General features: G+C 37.1%; 1 protein-coding gene across 1 annotated transcript in view; it reads left to right on the top strand.

Annotated features, from left to right (window-relative positions):
- Nucleotides 1-18,166, top strand: part of LOC150094470 (UBX domain-containing protein 7) — a 520,016-nt gene extending 501,850 nt beyond the window's left edge. Inside the window, exon 12 of the mRNA XM_090411839.1 lies at nt 16,469-18,166. Within this exon, the coding sequence (XP_090267965.1) occupies nt 16,469-16,630 (162 nt within the window). The 3' untranslated portion in view covers nt 16,631-18,166. The remainder of the gene's footprint in view (nt 1-16,468) is intronic.
- The last annotated feature ends 2,918 nt before the right edge of the window (nt 18,167-21,084 follow it).

Raw genomic sequence — 21,084 nt, 5'->3', positions numbered from 1 at the left:
CCAAGTGATTTGATGAGCTGTTTTGGTCACTTTTGCAATGTGTCCCCTAAATTTCAATTCCTTATCTACCAACACTCCTAAATCTCGTGCCTCATCAATTTCCTGGAGCACGGTTCCACCAATGCAGTAAACTGCCGCCAATCTTTTCGCCCCAAAATGCATAACCTTACATTTTGCCACATTAAACTGACATCCATTCTCCTTAGCCCAGACCTCCAATCTATCCAAATCATCCTGCAAAATTTTGACGTCATCTGCATTCACTATTGCCCTACCCAACTTCGCATCATCCGCAAACAAATGAACTGTTCCTCTCAGATCATTTCCTATATCATTTATGAACAAATTAAACAGCAGTGGTCCAAGAACAGATCCTTGTGGCACACCACTAGTCACAGGCCGTCTTGTGGACTCTACTCCCGAGTAAACCACTCTCTGATATCTCTCCGTCAACCACCCTCCTATCCATCTCACCAACCCTATGTCCATTCCCATATGCTGCAATTTACTGATTAGAATTCCATGTGGAATCCTGTCAAAGGCCTTGGCAAGGTCCAGTAGAATCACCGTAAACCCATTACCCTTATCCAGTTCAGCCGTCACTGTGTTATAATTCGTGAGCAAGTTACTGAGGCATGACCTACCCTTCACAAAACCATGCTGTCCCCATTTTTCTTCCCATTTTCTTCTATCCAATCTTGTATTTTCCTCTTGACTATTTTCTCTAAGACCTTGACAATGATTCCTGATATGCTAATCGGTCGGTAATTTACTACAGCAGTCTTGGAACCACCTTTATGCAGTGGAACTATTTTCCCCTCTTTCCACCCGCTCGGGACTAACCCAGACCCGAGACTCAAATTAAACAAAATGGTCAAGGGTACTGACAATTCTTTAGCTGCTTCTCGTACAACACGAGCTGGTATACCATCCAGTCCCACAGATGTATTGACATTGAGGTTATGCAATAGACTACTCACCTCCACTTCATTAACCACAATTCCCGTATAATCTACTGGTTTATTCGTTTCTGCAATGTTACCACCTGGATGATATACTTTTGCAAAGTGCTCACTCAGTAACTCAACTATCTCAACTGATTCAGTTACCTCCCTACCATCGGCAGCAATATGAGTGATGTTCATTAATTCTTTTTTCCACAGAATGGCCTGTCTGCCCAAAGCATTACATTCACATAAAAAATCCTCATTACTGTAGGTTTACAACCTTTTATAGATGGGAGTTGCAGAAAAAAAAAAAAGTGAAGAAAATATGATTATGTACAAAACTAGTAATAATGTTTGGTGTTTATCAAATTTATTTCTCAAAATAGAGATTTGAATTATGTTTGTTTTAATTCATTCTGCAGAGAAGAACTGACTTTAAATAGGCTTTCTGGTAGGAAACAGATTTTATAAAGGAATTGTCTTTTGCTTTCAAATCTGAAAAAAAAAAAAAAAAAGAATACTGAGTGAGACCTGATTTAAAGAGAGTGTAGTTGATTTGGTAATGACACTACCCTATGGTTGGAAATACATGTAGGGTGCATAGCAGCTTTATAAGGGCTTTTTGACTGAAGTTGAGTTAAATGATTTCACCCAAATGTGGCAGGGGTTTTCCTTCTGGAACTCAGGTTTCTCATGTCACTAAACTGGCAAACCTGCCTGTTTTGTGAGATGAGAAACTTGCCTTAGTTGCTTTGACCATAAATTCCAAACAACAACAAAAATGCATATTTTATGAACTGTGATTCATACTGAAATAGTTTTATGGGTAAAACAAAGAGCTTGTTGAATTAAAGCTTTGACAGAGCCCAGCATTTGAAGAGGATGCTATGCAGCATTTTCTCTAAGTTGTGTGCATTAGTCCTTATATGAGACATGGATTCTCACTCACTGTCATCAAAAGGTGACAAGAACTGATAGTAGCTCATGCTAAGTTACTTTTTAAAATTTTTCGATTGTTTTGACACACACATGTATTTTATGTACAATTACATATTTTTATTCAACTGAGAATATAATTTCTCAATTTTTCTTAAATAATATTAGGAGGTAATAAACGTAAAGCATGTTTTGCACTTGAAGGAATAATAGTGGCCAATTCAGCTGAGCACTGTCCATGAAAGTATCTATAGAAGAGTCACAAGGCAGAGTCTATGTGTGAGAGAGGAATCATTAATTAGCCAGAGTGTGCTAACTGGATATATGTGAACAATCTTAGATAGGATTTTGGTACACCACCCCAAATATGAGAGCAATATTCCATGGCTGGTGGCTTTGGGCTTTATATAGAATTAGCAAGTGCGAAGTAGTGCCTTATGCAAAAAAAAGTACACTAAGTTTTTGTGTGGCTCGGCTGCCAAAGTTATAGAGATGAAAGTGATTGTGCCAGGAAAGATTGGAGGTGCAGGTCAGTTCAAGAAAAGAAATCTGATTGTGTTTGGATACCTCAGTATTACTAAGGACATTATGTGTGAAGCATTGGATGAGCTCAGGATAGGGGGTAGATTGATCAGTAATCTAATTCTTGACAAAGTTAACAAGATCATTAATAACAGAGGACTTCAACTCAATCCTAGCAAGACAAAGATTATGGTTCTCAAAGGAAATACAAGCAGAGAAGCTCTTGAGAAACAAGTGTACCTTAATGGAGAAAGAATCGAGGAAGTCAGCAAGTTTGAGTACCTGAGATCCATTATTAATGTGAAGAATTGCTGTTCAGAAGAAGGTTAGGAATGGCTAAAACAACAGTCAGAGACCCATATAAAATCTGGAAGGATGGATCTATCTCCATGGGAACAAAGTTGAGAATTTTTGATGCAGTTGTTTTTCCAACAGCGACTTATGGATGCGAGACTTGGAACCTAAAGAAGTCAGATAAGAAATGGATATCTGCTTTAGAGATGTGGTGTTACAGAAGGCTGTTGAGGATATCATATACTGAAAGGCATAAAATGAATGGGTGTTAGAAAAGATCAGCAGAATTTTAAGGCTCCTTATGGATATTGACAGAAGAAACTTAAAATATTTTGGACACATGGAAAGGATGGAAAGGGGACTTCTCAGAACAGTAATAGAAGGTAAGGTTCCTGGAAAAAGAGGCAGGGGTAGACCATCAATGAGATGGATGGATGGTGAGTGTAGAGTGACTGATCTTAAGAGAGTTGAGGCCACCAGAAAAGCATACAACAGGACTACATGGCGAGGCCTGGTGTGGCACATCACTAAGTGTCAGAGTGACCATACGGCATCTGTAGATGCCCAGTGAACTATAGATAGATAAGGGAAGGGATGCAAGTTCTTTCTTGAGAGATCAGAGAGGACTGAGTTTTAGTGGCATTGAAGTTTACACGGTTGTCCTTGCCCACTGGGATATACAGCTAGGAGATCTAAGTTCAAGTCGCTGATCATGGTAGACCTTGAGGATTCTAATATTTAAGCACTACAAGGATTGTCGAATGAAAAGGAGGAAGGAATGGAGTGTACTATCATCAACAAAGCTATGGATATGATTGGAAGTCTATGCTAGCAGGTTATTTATATACAAGAGGAAGACAGCAGATGAAAGAATAGAACTTTGGGGGTGCTTCTGCATTGTGGGGAATCTGAGGAGAGGAAACAGTCTACCGGGATATGTAGTGAGCAACCAGTGAGAAAGTTGGCAATTCAATTGCAGAGTGTGGAAGGCAGACCATAGGATGACAATTTGTTAACCCAAATGTTAATGCCAAATGAGATCAAATGCTTTTGAATTGTTGATGGCAGCCACATGAGTTTCTCCGAATTCCAAAACTTGCAGATTCATATCCTAGGATATTATATACACAGTGATCAAAATTAAAGTATCCTTGTTTAAGGGTCCATGGGGTGCTATACAGTGATCCAAATGCTGCAAAACTTTGCAGAAATACATTGTACACCATGCAGAAATGATATCTAAGAAGTGGAGGGAGTTCCAAAATTCGTCATGAGGATATCACTGTATGATGCTACAAATGTAGATGTACTAATATTTCTGAATGTAAGAAGGAAAACAGTGACACAAACATAAATAAAATTTTTTTGCTTGTGTCAGGTCATTTATATACAAGAGGAAGAGAGTGGATGAAAGAATAGAACTCTGGGGTACTCCTGAACAGAAGTCCTGCATTGTGGAGAATCTGAGGATTTTCATGCTGTCCTATCTGGTATGCCACAGACTGCATCTTTTGTACAGTGTGTTCAGTGGCAGAATACAGCTGATCAGGACTAATGCCGCATTATGCTGTCTTTCAGTCCTGGCAAATTATCAGGATTATCCAATAAACCCTGTCTTTGAGGAATATCCACAACCAGAGGTCACAGGGGCTCAGATCAGGTGAAAATGTCAAATGTAGCCAATTATTCTGGCTTCCTTGAAATATTCTCAAAGAACCTTCTGTACAGATTGACCAATGTGTGGAGGAACCCCCCCACACACACACACCACCACCATCCTACATGAAAATGATTGAATCCACACAAGTCCTGCAGGCACAACACCTGTGCAAGGGTTATATCTTGAATGGGTAGAAATGCAGAATCCACATTCATGTATCTTGATACAGTACAGGAACCAGTGCTGTTATTCATGGCCTGCTCCACAACAGTAGTAGCAAATTCATTCCCTTGTTTTGAATCAATTGCTTTGCGACCTCTTTCAGGTCTAACTTCCCATAATCCAATTTTTTCAAAAGGACTAATCATTCGTCACAGAGCACATGGAGATAGTGGACCTTGTCAACATTTGTTCAGATGATGAAATTCACGGTATGCAACAGCAATGCAATTGTTTAGGCAGTACAACTTCACTACCAAAGCACATTAGGGTAAGGATAGTGCCATCGTTGTGGACAGTATTAACAACCAGAATGAAGAGAAAAATCCCATGAAAAACCCTCCTTAGTTGCATAATATGCAAATTTAATGCATCTGGTGTTTACAATGTCCCTTGTGGTGAATTTTGGAACTATCCCTTCCCCCTCCCCCCTTAGATGTCACTCCTGCATAATATATTCCTGTGAAATTTTGCTGCATTTGGATTACTGGATGGCACTCTGCATCTTAAGCAGGGATATTTTCATTTTTGATCACCTTATATATATCTGTGTGTATATACATATAAAACATTGTGTTGATTAACCATCTCATTCATTAAGAGAATGAGTGATTGGTCATGTCTGCCGAAGCTTCCAGTGAAGACATGAAAGTCTGCAATAAGGTACGAGCTAAACGCTAAATTCCTCAGTAGGCTTACTTTTCTTAAATGCTGCTGGGACCTTATTTCTATCTGTTTAAGGAAATAAACAAACCTTTTGCTCCCTCGAGAACTCAGAATATATACAAAGGCTAGCTTATCTCTACTGAAGGAGCAAATGCCAAACACCTGTAGGATACTTAGCATAGTCAACACAGTGTTGTGTCCTTCACTTTAGGCAGTTCATGCCTGATATTTGGGCATTCATAAAGCACTTATCAACTGATAATAAACTGTGAATATTTAAAGGAAAGAAGAGTTTAATAAGGAAGTTCAACAATCTTACTAGGAAGAAAAAAATCTTCAGCAACTTCCAGCATACAAGTTGATCCACAACTTGTTGGATTATATACTTTCAAATATTGAAATCTAAATTCAAAGTAAAGGGTTTAATTTTGCTATTGCTCCAGTAAAAGTCCAGTATGCACAGATACTATAGCAAACATTGAATTCATCAACCCCCCCCCCCAGTTCAAGCAGAGGCCATTAGATTACAGGCTGCTATACTTAAGAATGCCAGCCTTCCAAGAAGTAACATCTCCAAAGGAGAAAAAGTAGCTCTGAAAATTTTAAAGCAAAATCAAAACAGTAATAGTGAAAGCAGACAAGGGCATTGCTACAGTGATTGTAACACAGATGACTCCAATAATAAACTGAAAGAATTGTTATCTGATACAGCAACTTGCCTCCCTATATTAACAACACTACAGTTTCAATTAAAAACAAAACTTTAAACCTTCTAGAAAGCATTACAAATTGGCCTGCTTGCAAAACACTTGGCATCCGAACTCACACATCGGGAAGACATGGTCTTACGTAAAAAGCTTCACACACTTTAAAAGCACTAGATAAAAGCTTCAGAGGAGGATGACCACTTAGTAACCTTCGATGTGTCATCCCTTTTTGCGAATGTTCCAGCAGGCGATACACTAGTCCTCCTCTCCAAAATTTATCCCCCTTACATTTGCAAACTCTAAAAACAAGCCTTAAATCAAGGTATTTTAGCCAGCACTTAAAACAAATTGGGGTATAGCAGTTAATCTTTGGCACTTAATTTTGCTAACCCTCAAGCCCAAAGTATGGTTGAGGTATAGAGACGATGTCTTTGCCATTTGGCCTTCAGGCTCTGTCTAACTTTGTATATTTCCTCAATAATATCCAACCTCGAACTAGTTTCACTGTGCAGGAAGAAAAATAGGTATCTCCTTGGATACTTAAGTTAAGGCAAGTAAATGGATTCCTCATATGTTCAGGTTACCATAACCCCCCCCCCCCCCCCACACACACACACAGGAACATACATGTTACTTCACACCACCATCCATGCCAGAAGTTTGGAATTTTCAAAACCTTAGCCTCCATGGTAGAGTGAATTTCATCCTCAAGACAAGCACTGCACTTGGAACAACAAGCTCTATTCACGTTTTCAACAAAATAGATAACAAAAAAAACAAAAAAACTGATCAAACTCCTTAAAAAGTACAACAAATTCTCTTCCCCCAAAGCCAGACTATACATACACTATGTTTATCCTTTATTAATGGTACAACAGATAAACTGGGTTCCCTCTTGAAATAATACAGAATCAGAACTACATACAAACCTCTAAACAAAATTTCCACTTACCTAAGACAAAGTAAGAATTGCCTAGATCCTCTCTCCTTCCTAGGTGCCTACAGCATATCTTGCCAGTAGAACTCAGTATCAGTTGGACAAATGGCTTTGTTCAGGGGAAAAAAAAAAAACATCTAGAATGGAGAACCAGAAAGCAGAATATCTCAACATGCCATAGAAAAGACCATTTCATAAGACTGAAAAAAGCAAGGCTACTTCACAAATCCTATTTCAAATTGGAGACTTCTTGGAAAAACAGCCCAAGTTCCATAGAACCTGGCTAACTGCAACAGAATTGATGACATGATTTTAAACAGATTTTGGTGCAATGCACTGTCTGTGCATCCACAGTAACAATAGGAATTACCATGAAGAGCGGCACTGTTGCCCCCATGCATGTCGCTGTCTTATCGAGATCATTTTACTTTCTATCTTCACTGAGTGCATAGTGTTAAATTGCCTCTGATAATGCAGAACTCGAGAGCAGTGTGAATGGGGGTAGAGCCACTGATGGTGAGTGAGCAGGAGGTATATCAGGAATTGCATAAACTTGATGTCAACAAGACTTGATATATCACCGCATGAGGAAACATGAGAGAATGTTCCAGGGTGTTAACAACAGCTTTAATGTATATTTTAAATATGAGTCTTAGATTAGCCCAGGTCGCAAAGAAATGGAAAGATGCCAAAATTGTTCTGTTTCAAATCATAAGAGGAGGATGGGGGTCTGGAAAGTTCTGATAAACAACTAGAACAAAATTAATTAATTTTTTCTTCTTATATATCCTAAAAGAAAAAACATTTTGGTTATGGGTGTTTATCAGAATTTTCCAAAACCCCTTGTAGGTCAATCTACTAGTCTAGACTTGTGGTCAAGGTATTGGAGAAGCTAGTGAGGACAAGATGTTGGAGGCTTAATGGATTTTTTTACAACACTCAAAAAGAATTAAAATAGAATTTAATACTTCCTATATTTCGTCCTAGTCACTAGGACATCAACGGGGATTACAAAAACAGTTAATGTAACATACACACAAATAATAAACAATACTGAGCCCAACCACGTGGGTGGCACTAAAGTCGTATCTCGTTGGAGCGCCCTCTAAGGGCAGTAGTAGGTGGGACCTCTGGTGATGAGTGTTTCCCAAATCCTCGGAAGCTTAATACAACCGTATTTATTCAGATTTGGTTGGTTTTTGAGAGCTGCTGCTGCTTCCAAGAAAAGTCTCTCTTTCTTGAATTTGCTGTGGTGGAGCATGGTGGTTTTCTTCCAAGATACCCTGTGGGTGGTATCCAAAACATGGTCAGCCAAGCCTGAATGGCCATAGTTGTGTTTGCAGATGTAAGACTTGTGTTCCTCTAGGCAGATGGATGCTGATCTGCCTGTCTGTCCAAAGTACGCCAGCTTACAGGAACAGGGTACTTTGTAAACTCCAGGCAGAGAGAGAGGAGGGAGCTGATCTTTCGTAGAACGGATAAGGGTAGCAAGTTTGTGGTGGGGCTTACATGCTGTGTGTAGGTTGTACTTTTTTAGTATCTTGGCTATTTTTTTGGATGTGCCACGGATGTAGGGTATGGTGATGGCATTTTTAAATTCTTGTTGACGAGAAGGACGGGGAATGGGGGGAGGAGTTGATTATTTTTTTTGATACTGTGATCGCTGTAGCTATTGGAGAGGAAAGTGCTGTGTATGTGGTTAAGCTCAGTAGTGAGGGCGGTTCCACTGGAACAAAGATTGTGGGCTCTCTTGGTAAGAGTTTTAATAATGCCATATTGTTGAGAGGGGTGGTGGTGGGAGAGTTTGTGAATGTATCTGCCTGTGTGTGGGTTTTCTGTATACAGTGAAGGCAAGTGTATCATTAGGCAGACGTGTGACTAAGGTGTCTAGGAAGGGTAAGCAATTATTCTTTTCCTTTTCCATAGTAAACTGGATTCTTGGATGTAGGCTATTGAGATGACTGAGGAAGGTGTCTAACGTGTCTGGGCCATGAGGCCATATAGAGAACACATCATCTACATATCTTAGCCAGACAGAAGGTTTGAGTGGGGCTGAGTCTATGGCTCGTTTTTTGAAATCTTCCATACAGAAATTGGCAAGGGGGGTGAGAGGGGGGAACCCATGGCAGTTCCCTCTATCTGCTTGTAGATTTTGTTTTTCCAAGAGAAATACCCAGAATTAATGGCAAAGGAAAAGAGATCTAAGATGTCGGGGGGGGGGGGGGGGACGTTTTCTAAGAGAGATACAGTGTCGGTTAAGGGAATATTGGTAAACAAAGAGGAGATATCAAAGCTTACCAATATGTCTGTCTTATTCAAGGTTAAATTTTCTGTGAGGGCTTTAAAGTGGGTAGAGTTTTTTATAAAGGAAGTGGACCTTCCGGTGAGGGAGGTCAGAGAGTTGGCCAGCTGTTTAGACAGTCTATAGCAAGGTGCATTGGTGGCATCTACCATAGGCCTGAGTGGGGAATTGGGTTTGTGGATTTTTGGTAAACCGTAAATTCGGGGGGGGGGGGGGGGGGGGGGCAGAAAGGTTTAAGTTTTTTTCGTGACGTCGGGGGTGCCAGGAAGATACTTTTTTAAGTAAGATTTTTAATTTCTTAGCTTGTGTTTTTGTGGGGGTCATGTTCTAGCGGGATGTAGGTAGCGTGATCGCGGAGTATAATGTTCATTTTACGATTGTATTCACTGGTGTTAAGAACGACTGTGGCATTACCCTTATCTCTCTGGTGATGACGATACTTTTTTCTTTCCGTAGTTTCAAGAGAACAGTGCGTTGGGCATAAAATAAATTAATTTTTGGCGGCGATGAATGAGCGAGGATGTTAGCTACGTCAAGTCTGATGTTGTTGGCTATCTCCGACAGTAAGCAACCGATCCCCTGTTCGTTGTTAACGAACGACGGCAAAATTACGACCGAGTCAAAGGGCGCTGACGGCATCGTCATTGAGCCTTTTGGAAGAGAGGTTTACTACTGTATGGAACGGTTGAATTTGTTGTGGTTTGTCTTTAACCAAGTTGTTATATTTCTTGACGTGTTTATTTTTTATTTTTTGAAATTCTCTGTGTGCGGAAGTTTCCAAATACCGGAGAGAATCGACGAAAGCTCAGGGTTAAGAACGGTGGAGAGCTCTGAATGTAAGGAGCCAATGGCAGCATTCGTCACTGAGAGCGTAGCACGAGTAGAGGCGATTTGCTCACGTAGTAATGCCAGGCTGGCACGGTTGTATATACAAAGTGTTTTTTTTGGAGTGGAAATTGATCTTCATTTTTTTTTTTTTTTTTTTTTTTTTTGCTAGGTTTTCAAAAAGGATGAAGAGATGTTGGTGAGGGCCCATAGACAATTAACTAAGTTGGTTTCTGGTCTCTGGAATATGAGGACAGATTGAGAAAATGCAAATTACAGAGCCTAGTGGATATAAGGAAGAGGGAAGACATTATCAGGACGTATAAGTTGGTAAAGGGTAATTACCATGTTAGCGTGAATGAGATTTTTCATAGAATATCTGGAGACAGGGGGAGAAGAAGATGGCATCTCTGGAAGCTGTATGAAGTGGGTGTGAGGAGTAGATTTTTTGCATGGCGAGTTGTGGTTATTGGAATGCATTGCCTGAGTGGTGAGTGCAGGGACAGTGAGTGTGATGAATCTTGACTCCATGGCAGTCTGTTGATAATAATGCTAGTTTAAGCTAGTGAAATGTCGGGTATAAATAATTAGTAAATTATTTATTTACATCCCATTGTTTATATCTATCAACTAACACATGAATAACAGTTACAGATACAGAAATTTAAACATGGAATTACTCCCTAAGAATTCTTGATTATGTACAGAAGAGGGCAATCTGCCTAATAGGCACTTTATTTCTGCATTATACCTTTTCTTTATAGGTATTGTAAATTAACTGTAAATTGACACTATCCACATACATTCCAACTCCAATATCTCATAATACAAAGCACATATCCTTTCGGTCTTTATTGAGGTCTCATCAGTGGGAGCCAACTCCAAACATATCAAAATTGGAGTTGGAATGTAAGCAAACAAAGTTAAGTTTGCACCTGAAGTATTTTCAGGACTGGGGAAACTTATACATATAAGCTAATAACTTCACATCACTTGCCTTAGTATCTCATAATACAAAGCACATATCCTTTCGGTCTTTATTGAGGTCTCCTCAGTGGGAGCCAAACCCAGTACGAGTTGCCCCAGTACTGAAAATACTTCTGGTGCAACTTTGCTAATAATTGGATAAAGAATTAAACCAAGTATATAATTTCTTATTATATCATTAATTTATAGTACTTAAGGGGTGCTTAAGGGTCAAAGCTATATAACTGAGAGGAGACCTCCACATAGCCTTTAAAGGAATGCAGAGAACCGACCAGGGCTTCTGACCTAATGTCCAATCCTCACCTTCTCGTGTTGCACCCTGTTGGGTATCTACTTTGATACTGAACGAACGAGGATGGGCTGGCAATTTGGGATTTAGCGGACCAAATTGTATTCTTATTGGTTAAACCAAAATAAAAAAATGATGGTACTACATGACAAAATTTCATGCCGGCTAGGGCGTCACCCAGTTAAACAAGGCCCCCTTTGTTTTTGCCAGGGAACCAGGGCGAACAGCGAAAAGTCAGCTACTGGAACAAATCTGAAAACAAACCCCAACTCAACATCACCAGAGTTAAAGATCGGTACTATCAACATAAGAAGCCTGAATGGCAAAGAAATGGAGCTAGCTGAGGAATTAGAAAAGTACCAGATCAACATAATAGGGGTGACTGAAACAAAAAAGACCAAAACTGGTGAGATCTTTCTGAGCAATAAATACAAAATGTTATATTCAAGCAATGACAAGGAAAAGAAGGAATAGCCATAGTATTCAACACAAAATACGAGGCTAATCTTCTTGAATGGCAGTCAGTCTCAAGTAGAGTAATGTGGGCAAATATGAGAATGGGGAACTGGACAATGAGACTTATTTGTGCCTATGGTCCCACAGAAGGTTCTCTCTAAGGTAGAAGTGGAGGAATTTTTTGACGCTTTAGAAAAAGCAACTGACACAATGAAAAAGGAAAAGTTGATCCTTGTTTGGGATCTAAATAGCAGAGTAGGAAATGATTGTGAGACATACAAAAATATTTTGGGAAAATTTGGTGAAAAGAGCAAAGCTAATAATAATGGCAAATAGCTGTTGGATTTCTGCTCAGGGCATGGACTGGTTATTACTAACACCATGTTCCAACATAAAAATGTGCACAAATTAACTTGGAGAGAAGAGGCTAGGAATAAGAAAAGTCTCATTGACTATGTTATTGTTGATAGTGATGTTTTCTCCCTGGTGCAGGACACCAGAGTGTACAGAGGATTTGAAATTGGAAGTGATCACTATTTAGTCTTGAGCAGGATAAAATTGAATTTCATATTGAAAAGAATAACATGTAAGAAAGTTTTAAAGCGAATAAAAGTTGAGCAGCTCTCAGATGTGAACTGTAGACTAAAATACAGAAATATTATTGAAAAGAAAATGAAAAAGTTTGAGAACAGGAATCAAGCCTTGGAGATTCAGTGGCAAACTCTAAAGAAAACATTGATTGATTCTGCCAGAGAGGCATGTGGTGAGGTTGTGTGCAAGGATAAAAAAAATCAGAACTCCCTGGTGGACACAGGAAGTTAAAGAGGCAGTGAAGGAAAAGAAGAAAGCATATCAAAAGTTCCTGGCAAATAAGTCAGCTTTTACTCTTACAGAATACAGAGACAAATGTAAGAAAGCTAAACAGTGTGTAAAACTAGCTAAACAAAAGTCATGGGAGGATTTTAGCAAGAATATAGAAAATAAATATCAAGGTGGCGGCAAAATATTCTGGAGGTTGTTGAAGAAGCTTAGGAATGGAGGAAAGAGTGCTGTAAAAGGAGTTAGAGATGATAAAGGTGACATGAAAACAGGAGAAAAAGATATCCTTGAAGTATGGAGTAATTACTTTGAAAAATTGCTAAATGAAACAAGCAGTGATAGCACAGTGGTAAAAAGCAGTGACCAGGCATACAGTCAGGAATACATATCCATACTTGAAGAAAAAAAGCCATCAAAGGCTTGAAATGTGGAAAGGCAGCAGGAGTAGATGATATTCAACCAGAATGCTGAGGTATGGAGGTATAAAAGTCTTACAGTGGCTGCACTGCATAGTTTAGAAGATGTGGACAGATCGATGAATTCCCGATTATTGGAGTATAGCTCTAATAGTACCCATATATAAAAAGGGGAAATAAAACTGAATGTGAGAATTACAGAGGCATTTCATTACTGAGTGTTCCTGGTAAGATATATGCAAGTATACTTGAGAAACGGTTGAGAAGAATTGTGGAAGAAAAGCTTGGTGAAGAACAAGCTGGATTCAGGCCAAATAGAGGCTGTCAGGATCAGATCTTCACTTTACGACAAATAGTCGAGAAAGCCTGGGAATATAACAAAGATCTGTATTTAAGTTTTGTCGATTTGGAAAAGGCATATGACAAGGTGCCAAGAGAGAAGCTATTCAATACGCTGCAGTTATATGGTGTCAATGGGGCATTATATCAAGCAATACTTAGTCTTTATTTGAGTTGTAAGTCAGCAGTTAAAATTGAAGGAAGTACAGGAAGATGGTTTAATGTTAAATCTGGTGTGAGACGAGGATGTACATTATCCCCTCTTATTCATTATCGATATGGATCACATTATGAAGGAAAGTGGTATTAAACCTGATATCAAAATTGGAGATGTTAATGTCAGCTCTTTGCTTTATACGGATGATGTTATACTTCTAAATAAATCCGCTACAAGTCTACAAGATTCTCTGACTAAATAGCTGTTGTAATAGATATGGTATGAAGGTCAGCAATAAAAAGACAAAGACAATGAAAATAGGCAGAATCATTGAAAATGTCAACTGTGTTGTGAATGGAGAACCTGTGGAACAAGTAAATCATTTCAGCTACTTAGGCACGATTTTTACTGAAGATGGTAAATTAAATATAGAAATAGACAACAGAATCAGCAAAGCTGGTATGGTGGGAAGTCAATTGAATAAATTCATATGGAGTAAGAGAGAAATTAGTCGGAACACTAAATTAGCTGTATACAAGACAGTGTTCAAACCAGTTTGAACTTATGGATCTGAGAGCTGGGTCAGAAGTAAAACACTTGACCAAAGACTAGAGACCGCAGATTGAGAGTCCTGAGAAAGATTCGAGGCGTGAACAGATGGCATCAAATGGCAATATCATATTAAAAATGAGGATATTAGGAAAGAACTTGGCATTGTCAGCATCCAGGAATGCGTTAGCAGAGCTAATCTCAGGTGGTATGGTCATTTAAATAGAATGGGAGAGGAAAGATTAGCAAAACAAGTGTTCTCTGCCAGGTTGGCAGGAAAACGACCCAGAGGAAGACCAAGATATAGGTGGATTGATACAGTACATAGTGCCTTAGACGATAGAAATATAAGATCTGATAATGTTGGAGTCTTGACAAATAACAGACTGATTTGGAGGAAAATTGTAGATAGGAAGTTAGTAATGATGTAATTTTTTCATGTAGTACTGTCATATCCTGTACACCCCTTGAGGGTACATGGCAGGAATTTGATGATGATAATTTATAGTATTACCAAGTGGAAAAACTTCCAACAACTATCTCTAATCCAGAGTATTTTTATAATAAGGTAATAATTTTCAGGACTGGGAAAACTCGTATATAGAAGCTAATGAATTCACATCACATGCCTGGGTCTGGCTCCCACTGATGAGACCTCAATGAAGGTCAAAACTGGTGTGGGTAGTGATCCTTCCCATAATGCATAGCATCATACATGTCTGCAAAGATGTGATGTGAAGTCATTAGCTTCTATATACAAGTTGCCCCAGTCCTGAAAAGACTTCAGGCATAAACTTTTTTGCTTACACTTGGATAAAGGATTAAACCAAGTGGAGAAACTTTCAACAAATATCAAACTAATGTTTCATCTACCTCTTTTGTTTGGAAAAATCTTCTGAAAGAGTACAATCCCAGCTTTTCACAAAACTTATAGCTTACTTGTTTGTTATTCACTTGGCCACAATGGAATTACTGGGAGAAAAAATAAAAATAACTGCAGTATTCATAAAAACAATGTCCATAGCTGATTTGGTATAGGAGAAGCCTTTTGATTGGGAAGACATGGGTTCAAATTTAATCTAGGCCATGAACTTTTATCATCATGGTTTTAATTTTTTTCCCTCTTGGATCTTACAAACTTACCAGAAGAACACATACAATTTGCCACCACAGCACATAATGCAGATATAATTAACCATCTTATCATATGCAGTATCTGGTTTCTAAGAAGTCTAATTTTAAGAGGAATTTTTAGTCACTTAGCCACAGGTCATTGAGACTAGCATGAAAGCCTTTCCTTTCTCTATCTTTTTATTTCTCACTCTTCATTTTATTTGTGTTTAAACTGTTTATATTGTAAAACAAACCCCCACAGTTATGTTCTTTTCTCTTCTTCCTGAACAGCTGAAAATATGGTACATCCATTATCATTCTCTGTGCTTGAAATAAAGCTAAGCAAATTCTGCTGCATTGTGTACCACCATGACTGGTTTTAGCATGTGGCTTAAGATTGTAAGTTCTTTTATAGTGCAGGGAAGTTATTTATTTATGATTTTGTAATGAAAAGTAAGATTTTTTATTTTTTTTATTCTATGAGATATTTAAAATCTAAATTTCATATAATTACTATCCTAATGTGAATACAATAGTTGCTTTTATCATCTCTCTCATGTATTGTCATTTCTTCTCATCAGTGATTTGGCATTTACCTGTTCCAGCTTTAATAGTTTTTCCATCTTGCAAATTGTCTTCCTCTTCAGAATGTATTTACCCACTTTGCACTTTGGAGGTCAACATCTTTTTTATATCGTTGTATATAAAAGTTCTTTATATACTTTAATTTTTCTTAAAAATCTCATTTCTGCTGAATTTTTGTTTTTGATTTTTTTTTCATCACATCTATGGTGACTTTTACTGGATTACTGTACTATAACTCCCATTCCTATCCAGTAGTGAAGTCCATGATAGGAATGCAGATTCCCTTTCTGCACAGAATTAGTAAAACAATTGCAAACACTCGTACCCAAGGTGGATTAGAAGCCACAGCCTCTTGATTGAAGAGTGCATCCATTTGGCCAACCAAGTGATTTGCTTATTCACATGAGAAACAGAATAGAATCTTACAAAGTAAATTATCAAATATTTCATGAAAGGAATACATCTCTGAATTGGCTAATAAGATTTGCAAATACACCTTTTATTTTTAATATAACTATTTATAAAATTTGGCCACACGTTGTGGCCCACTTAACCTTTTTTTTTTAAACATAGAAGATAAATTTTACATGATTTTATATAAACAATAATATGATTTTTCTTGGAAATAAATTAAAATGATGCTAGTTACTCAAGTAGCTGGCATGATTTTTATAAAACTGTATGAATATTGTTTTATATAATGGCATTTTTAAATCACCACATGAACCTTCATTCATTTTCAGGCTTTAGTATTATATGTGATATCAGAAGGATATCAAGAAGATGAATATGAGTTAATTACTCCTTTTCCTAGACGGCATTTATACAATATCGAAAGAGCAATGACTTTGAAAGAAGCTGGATTATTCCCACGTGAAACAGTTTTCATTCAGCTGAAATCTTGAGTTCCAAGTAGTGTGTGTACCAGTTTGTGATAGATACCTCTGTAAACTGCCAAAATAGGAAACAATGTGACATTCATACATCATGAAACATTCTTGCACAGTTGCATATATATTTCATTTACAGAATGGTATATAAAAAAAAATAATAATAATAAAATAAGTGCTAATAACCAGTTATGTGAAGAAATGTCTGAAAATAAAGTTGTTTTTAACTTTATAATAAAAAATGACTGTGCATTTTTACAAATGATATGAGTGGAAGTCATATTGAAAATAGCAAAGAGAGATGTGGGGGAGTTAGTTGGAACAAGTCACTTTTCCAGGAAGGTCTTAAAGAAACTTGTCACGTGATATTAGTTGTATTCTCTAGAGAGAAAAATGGACAGTATACAACACAGGTTTGTTATCATTGAAGATATGCATAAAACATAATTCTTATGTTTAAAAATAGATATTGTTGAGAGCCACATGCAAACACAGTGAATATACTAATGCTCATACCATTAAAAAATTGCAAGTTTTTGTTTTTCCCTAATAAAACATGTTAATCTAGGAATTTGTATTTTGGGTATATTATTTTGTTAAAAAACATGAATATACTAACCTAAGATTATCTTAGTTGATAGTACAAAAGAATTCAGAAGCTAATCTGTGCTCAGTCGCACTTGCACATCTTTCAGTCAGTGGTACACATTAATTTATGGAGAAAGCTACTTTTTTTTTTTTTTAAGGAAAAGAATTTTATTTACAGATAATTGCTTCAGTGTATTGAGATAATAAACAAATGTTTTTGTACTATTCTACTATTTGTTAGTAACTGATGCTCTACAATGCAGAAACTGCCAAAATTACAGTAGCAAATTGATGCTCCTTCCATGATTGCTTTTGTTCAGCAGTGCTAAGAATAGTTTTTTTTTTTTTAATTAATAATTACTGCAGTTTCGTTCATATCTTGCATACTAGCTGCTGCATTCTCTGCCAGAATGCCATAAGTTTCTTGAGATCGTAGACAGTTACAATGGTACCTGTTATTAGTTCTTATACACTGGTTGGTGTTTTAGAGAATGATGTGTTTTTCTTATAAGTTGTGGTGCAAGTTCCATAAATTCATTGAAAACAGTTAATTGAAAGAGTCCATTGAATGACAATTCATCTAATAAGGACTTAAATGATAATTTTTATGAATTTCCTTCATAATTCATCAAAACAGTTACTTTCTTGCTAATTATTGTTTTAAAGTTTTCTGTAACATTATGTATGTTGCATATAATGTACCAAATCTGAGTAAATCTTCCTTTAGTATCTTGCGTATGGCCAAAAGCACAAAATGAATCTTAAAGGTACTTGATGTATTTTGTAAAATGTACCTAATTGAATTATTTGTAGTATTGAGTAGGATTGTAAGGAGTGTCCATTGCCAAGAGAGGTTGTCTGGTCAACATTTTGTTGCAAGTGAATGATCCAGAAGGATGAATGTTAATGTATTACCAAATTGGAAAGAAGTGCTAATATTTTAATACAAAGGGTAAAGAAATAAAACTGGAAGACACACCAATATTTTCATCAGTTGTAAACTAGAAAACAATAGTGTTGTTTCTCACAATAAACTTTTTCACTTTAATGTGATAAAATTTTGCACTTTCTTTTATGTGTCTATTGTGGCTTTTATAGTTAAGTATTTTTTTGAATAGTTGAGTTCTCCCATTTCTTTTTGTTTTCATCCTTGTTATAATTTATTTATTATGGAACTAAGTGAGAAAATGAATTAAGCAAACCATTGAATTACTTTGCAAATTGCCAGAACACTAATACCATGATAGAAAAACAACCTATCCAGCAGGGGTGAAAAATATTCAAACATTTCACTGCATTCCTTCAAAGGTATACTTACTACATAAATACAGAGACATAATTTACAATCATCCAATTTTTCATGTAGCACGATCTATTAAGAATCCAGTTCAATGTTTTGTTTTTTTCCAAAAGAAAATATACAAGCTATTTTTTTTTGTAAACTAATGTAAAAAATAATGAAGAATTGTCAACTTTAGTACATTGACTGCCATTGGTCTACTGTGTACATTTGCTGCTAGCATCTTAAAGAAGAGGTTCAATTTTGCTGACAGAGCACATTCCTAAAATAGATATTATTTACAACATAGAAAGGGCTCTTTCTACCTCAACCTGTTGCAAATCACATTAGATTGAAGACTGCGATCCTCCTAAAAAAAACATCAATTTCTCAGAAAAAATAAAAAGAGCTTTTCAAATTTAAAGAACAAAAATTGCTTGTCTGGCTGGCCGACTGGTTAGCGTATCTGCTCTCCAGCCAAAAGGCTGTGGGTTCGAATCCTGCCATGGGCATGGATGTTTGTGTGAAAATATTAGATGGGGTTGGTGTAGTGCGGTTCGTTGGGGGCTCTGAGTGGTGAGACAGAGAATTGTAGAGTAGGTGCCCTCCCTCGATGAGTCCATGGACTCCCTGGAGGTGTCAGGTAATAATAATAAAATATACAATAATACTTAAGGCTGGTAACGGCAATTCAACTGTTATCCTGAATATACAATTGATTATATGTCCAAAATTTCATTTTTACTCTCTGATACTTCTACTTAAACTCCATTAGATTATGACCCTACTTGGACAAACCATGAAGAAACGAATAACTTTTTTATTCAACATGACTATGTGGCCTACAGATCTTAAAAAAAAAAGATTGAAATTTATTATTATGTGACACCTCCAGGGAGTCCAAAGACTCATCACAGGAGAGTGTGCCAACAGCATCGAACGATTGACTCATAACTACTAACCAGGCTCAAACTTGCTTAACTTTTTGCTGAGCCATTAGTACCAGAGGTCCTACCAATCGACCAACCTTTGCTGGCAAATGTTGGTCGATTGGTAGAGCACCCATCTATGCATCCATTAACTCCACGATTATATGGAACAACACCCAAGGTACACATGACTAATGTTTCCCTGTGGCCTATCATAGATATTAGCTTGCATAATTATTTGTTATCAAAGCATCTTGCTAATCTTCTAAAGAAACACATCAGACACACAAGACTCCATCAAAGTCTCGTAACCCTCTGTAGGAAAACCAGGAGAAATTTCTATCTTACCAATGGACATTCTAGCTAGTCTAGATATGGTATCTTTGTTCACAAATGTTCCTGAAGACATAGATGTATAGATGATCTATTCCCTTCCGACATCTCCCAACTGTTTGGACATTGTATCAACTCAAATTATTTCTGATGGAATGGGAAAATCTACAAACAACTCTCTGGCCTTGCAATGGGAAGCCCTCTATCTCCTCCATGTACTGACTTATTCTTGGAAAACTTTGAAAAAGATCTCCTGCCATCTACAAATCCAAAATTGTCACTTTGGTGGAGATATGTAGATGACATATTTATAATCTGGAAACACAGTGTGGCTTGTTACACAATTTTCTTTCATCTATTAACTCCTTCCACCATAAAATTAAATTCATTTTATAACTTGAAAATGAAGCAAAATTACCTTTGGGCTTATAGTATGCTCTAAAAGAGGCCTCCTTTTGCTTTTTCCAAAATTAAAACATCAAAGAAACTCAATGTTTTAATTTTGAAAAAAAAAAAAGCAAAAAGAGGCTTCTCTTAGAGTATACTGTAAGCCCACTCATACAAGTTGTTTCCTACATTTTTTTTCATTGCACACATATATTGCAAAATTTAAGTATTATACATATGCTTAAAAAAAGGGCAATCTCTATTACAGGAGATGAAAAAAACATACAGCAAATACTAGTTTCTACTCTGATCTACAACAGATTCCTGACATTTACTACTTGGTTTCCATCCCTTATATAATATATTGGCAAACTTTCTCTCAAAATTGCCAATCTTTTTGAAATCTCATGAGAGAGAGAAAGGCTTGCTTACATTGAGCAAACATCTAGAAGTTTGGAAATTAGACAAAAAAAAAAGCATGTTGGAGATGTTAATAACAACAGAAAAAACAGCTCAGGCCTAGCTTCCCACTTCTCCCACACTCACCACAATATTGAATGGGAAAAGACCTACATGCCTTACATAGAGCCAAGGAATGATTTTATGTGATATTTGGAAGTCACTTCTTAGATCCTTCCACATGACAGACTAACTTTTCTGCCAAATATCATGCATACCTATCGAACAGACTGACTGACCAATATAACTCTACACGTTTTTGTATAACAGTTCCGTGTTTAGTTATGTAATGGTTCATGTTTACCACTTATTGTATTTATTTTTCTTTTATTCTTCCTAATTCAGAAGCCACTAGCATGTGTGGCAAAACTTGTCGATTTAACTATCTATAATATGATCCAGTGTTAGTTTTTGTTAAAAATCTGTTACTTCCCTTTTATGTGCTTGTAAAAAGTATTTAGTTTGATTTCACTGCAATTACTTTGTATGGTAAT

Source organism: Typopeltis vanoorti, chromosome 22 (genome assembly GCF_054136105.1).
Source record: "Typopeltis vanoorti isolate ZY-2024b chromosome 22, IOZ_Tvanoo_1.0, whole genome shotgun sequence".
Taxonomy (NCBI): domain Eukaryota; kingdom Metazoa; phylum Arthropoda; class Arachnida; order Uropygi; family Thelyphonidae; genus Typopeltis; species Typopeltis vanoorti.
This window is presented reverse-complemented; position numbering and strand designations above follow the sequence as displayed.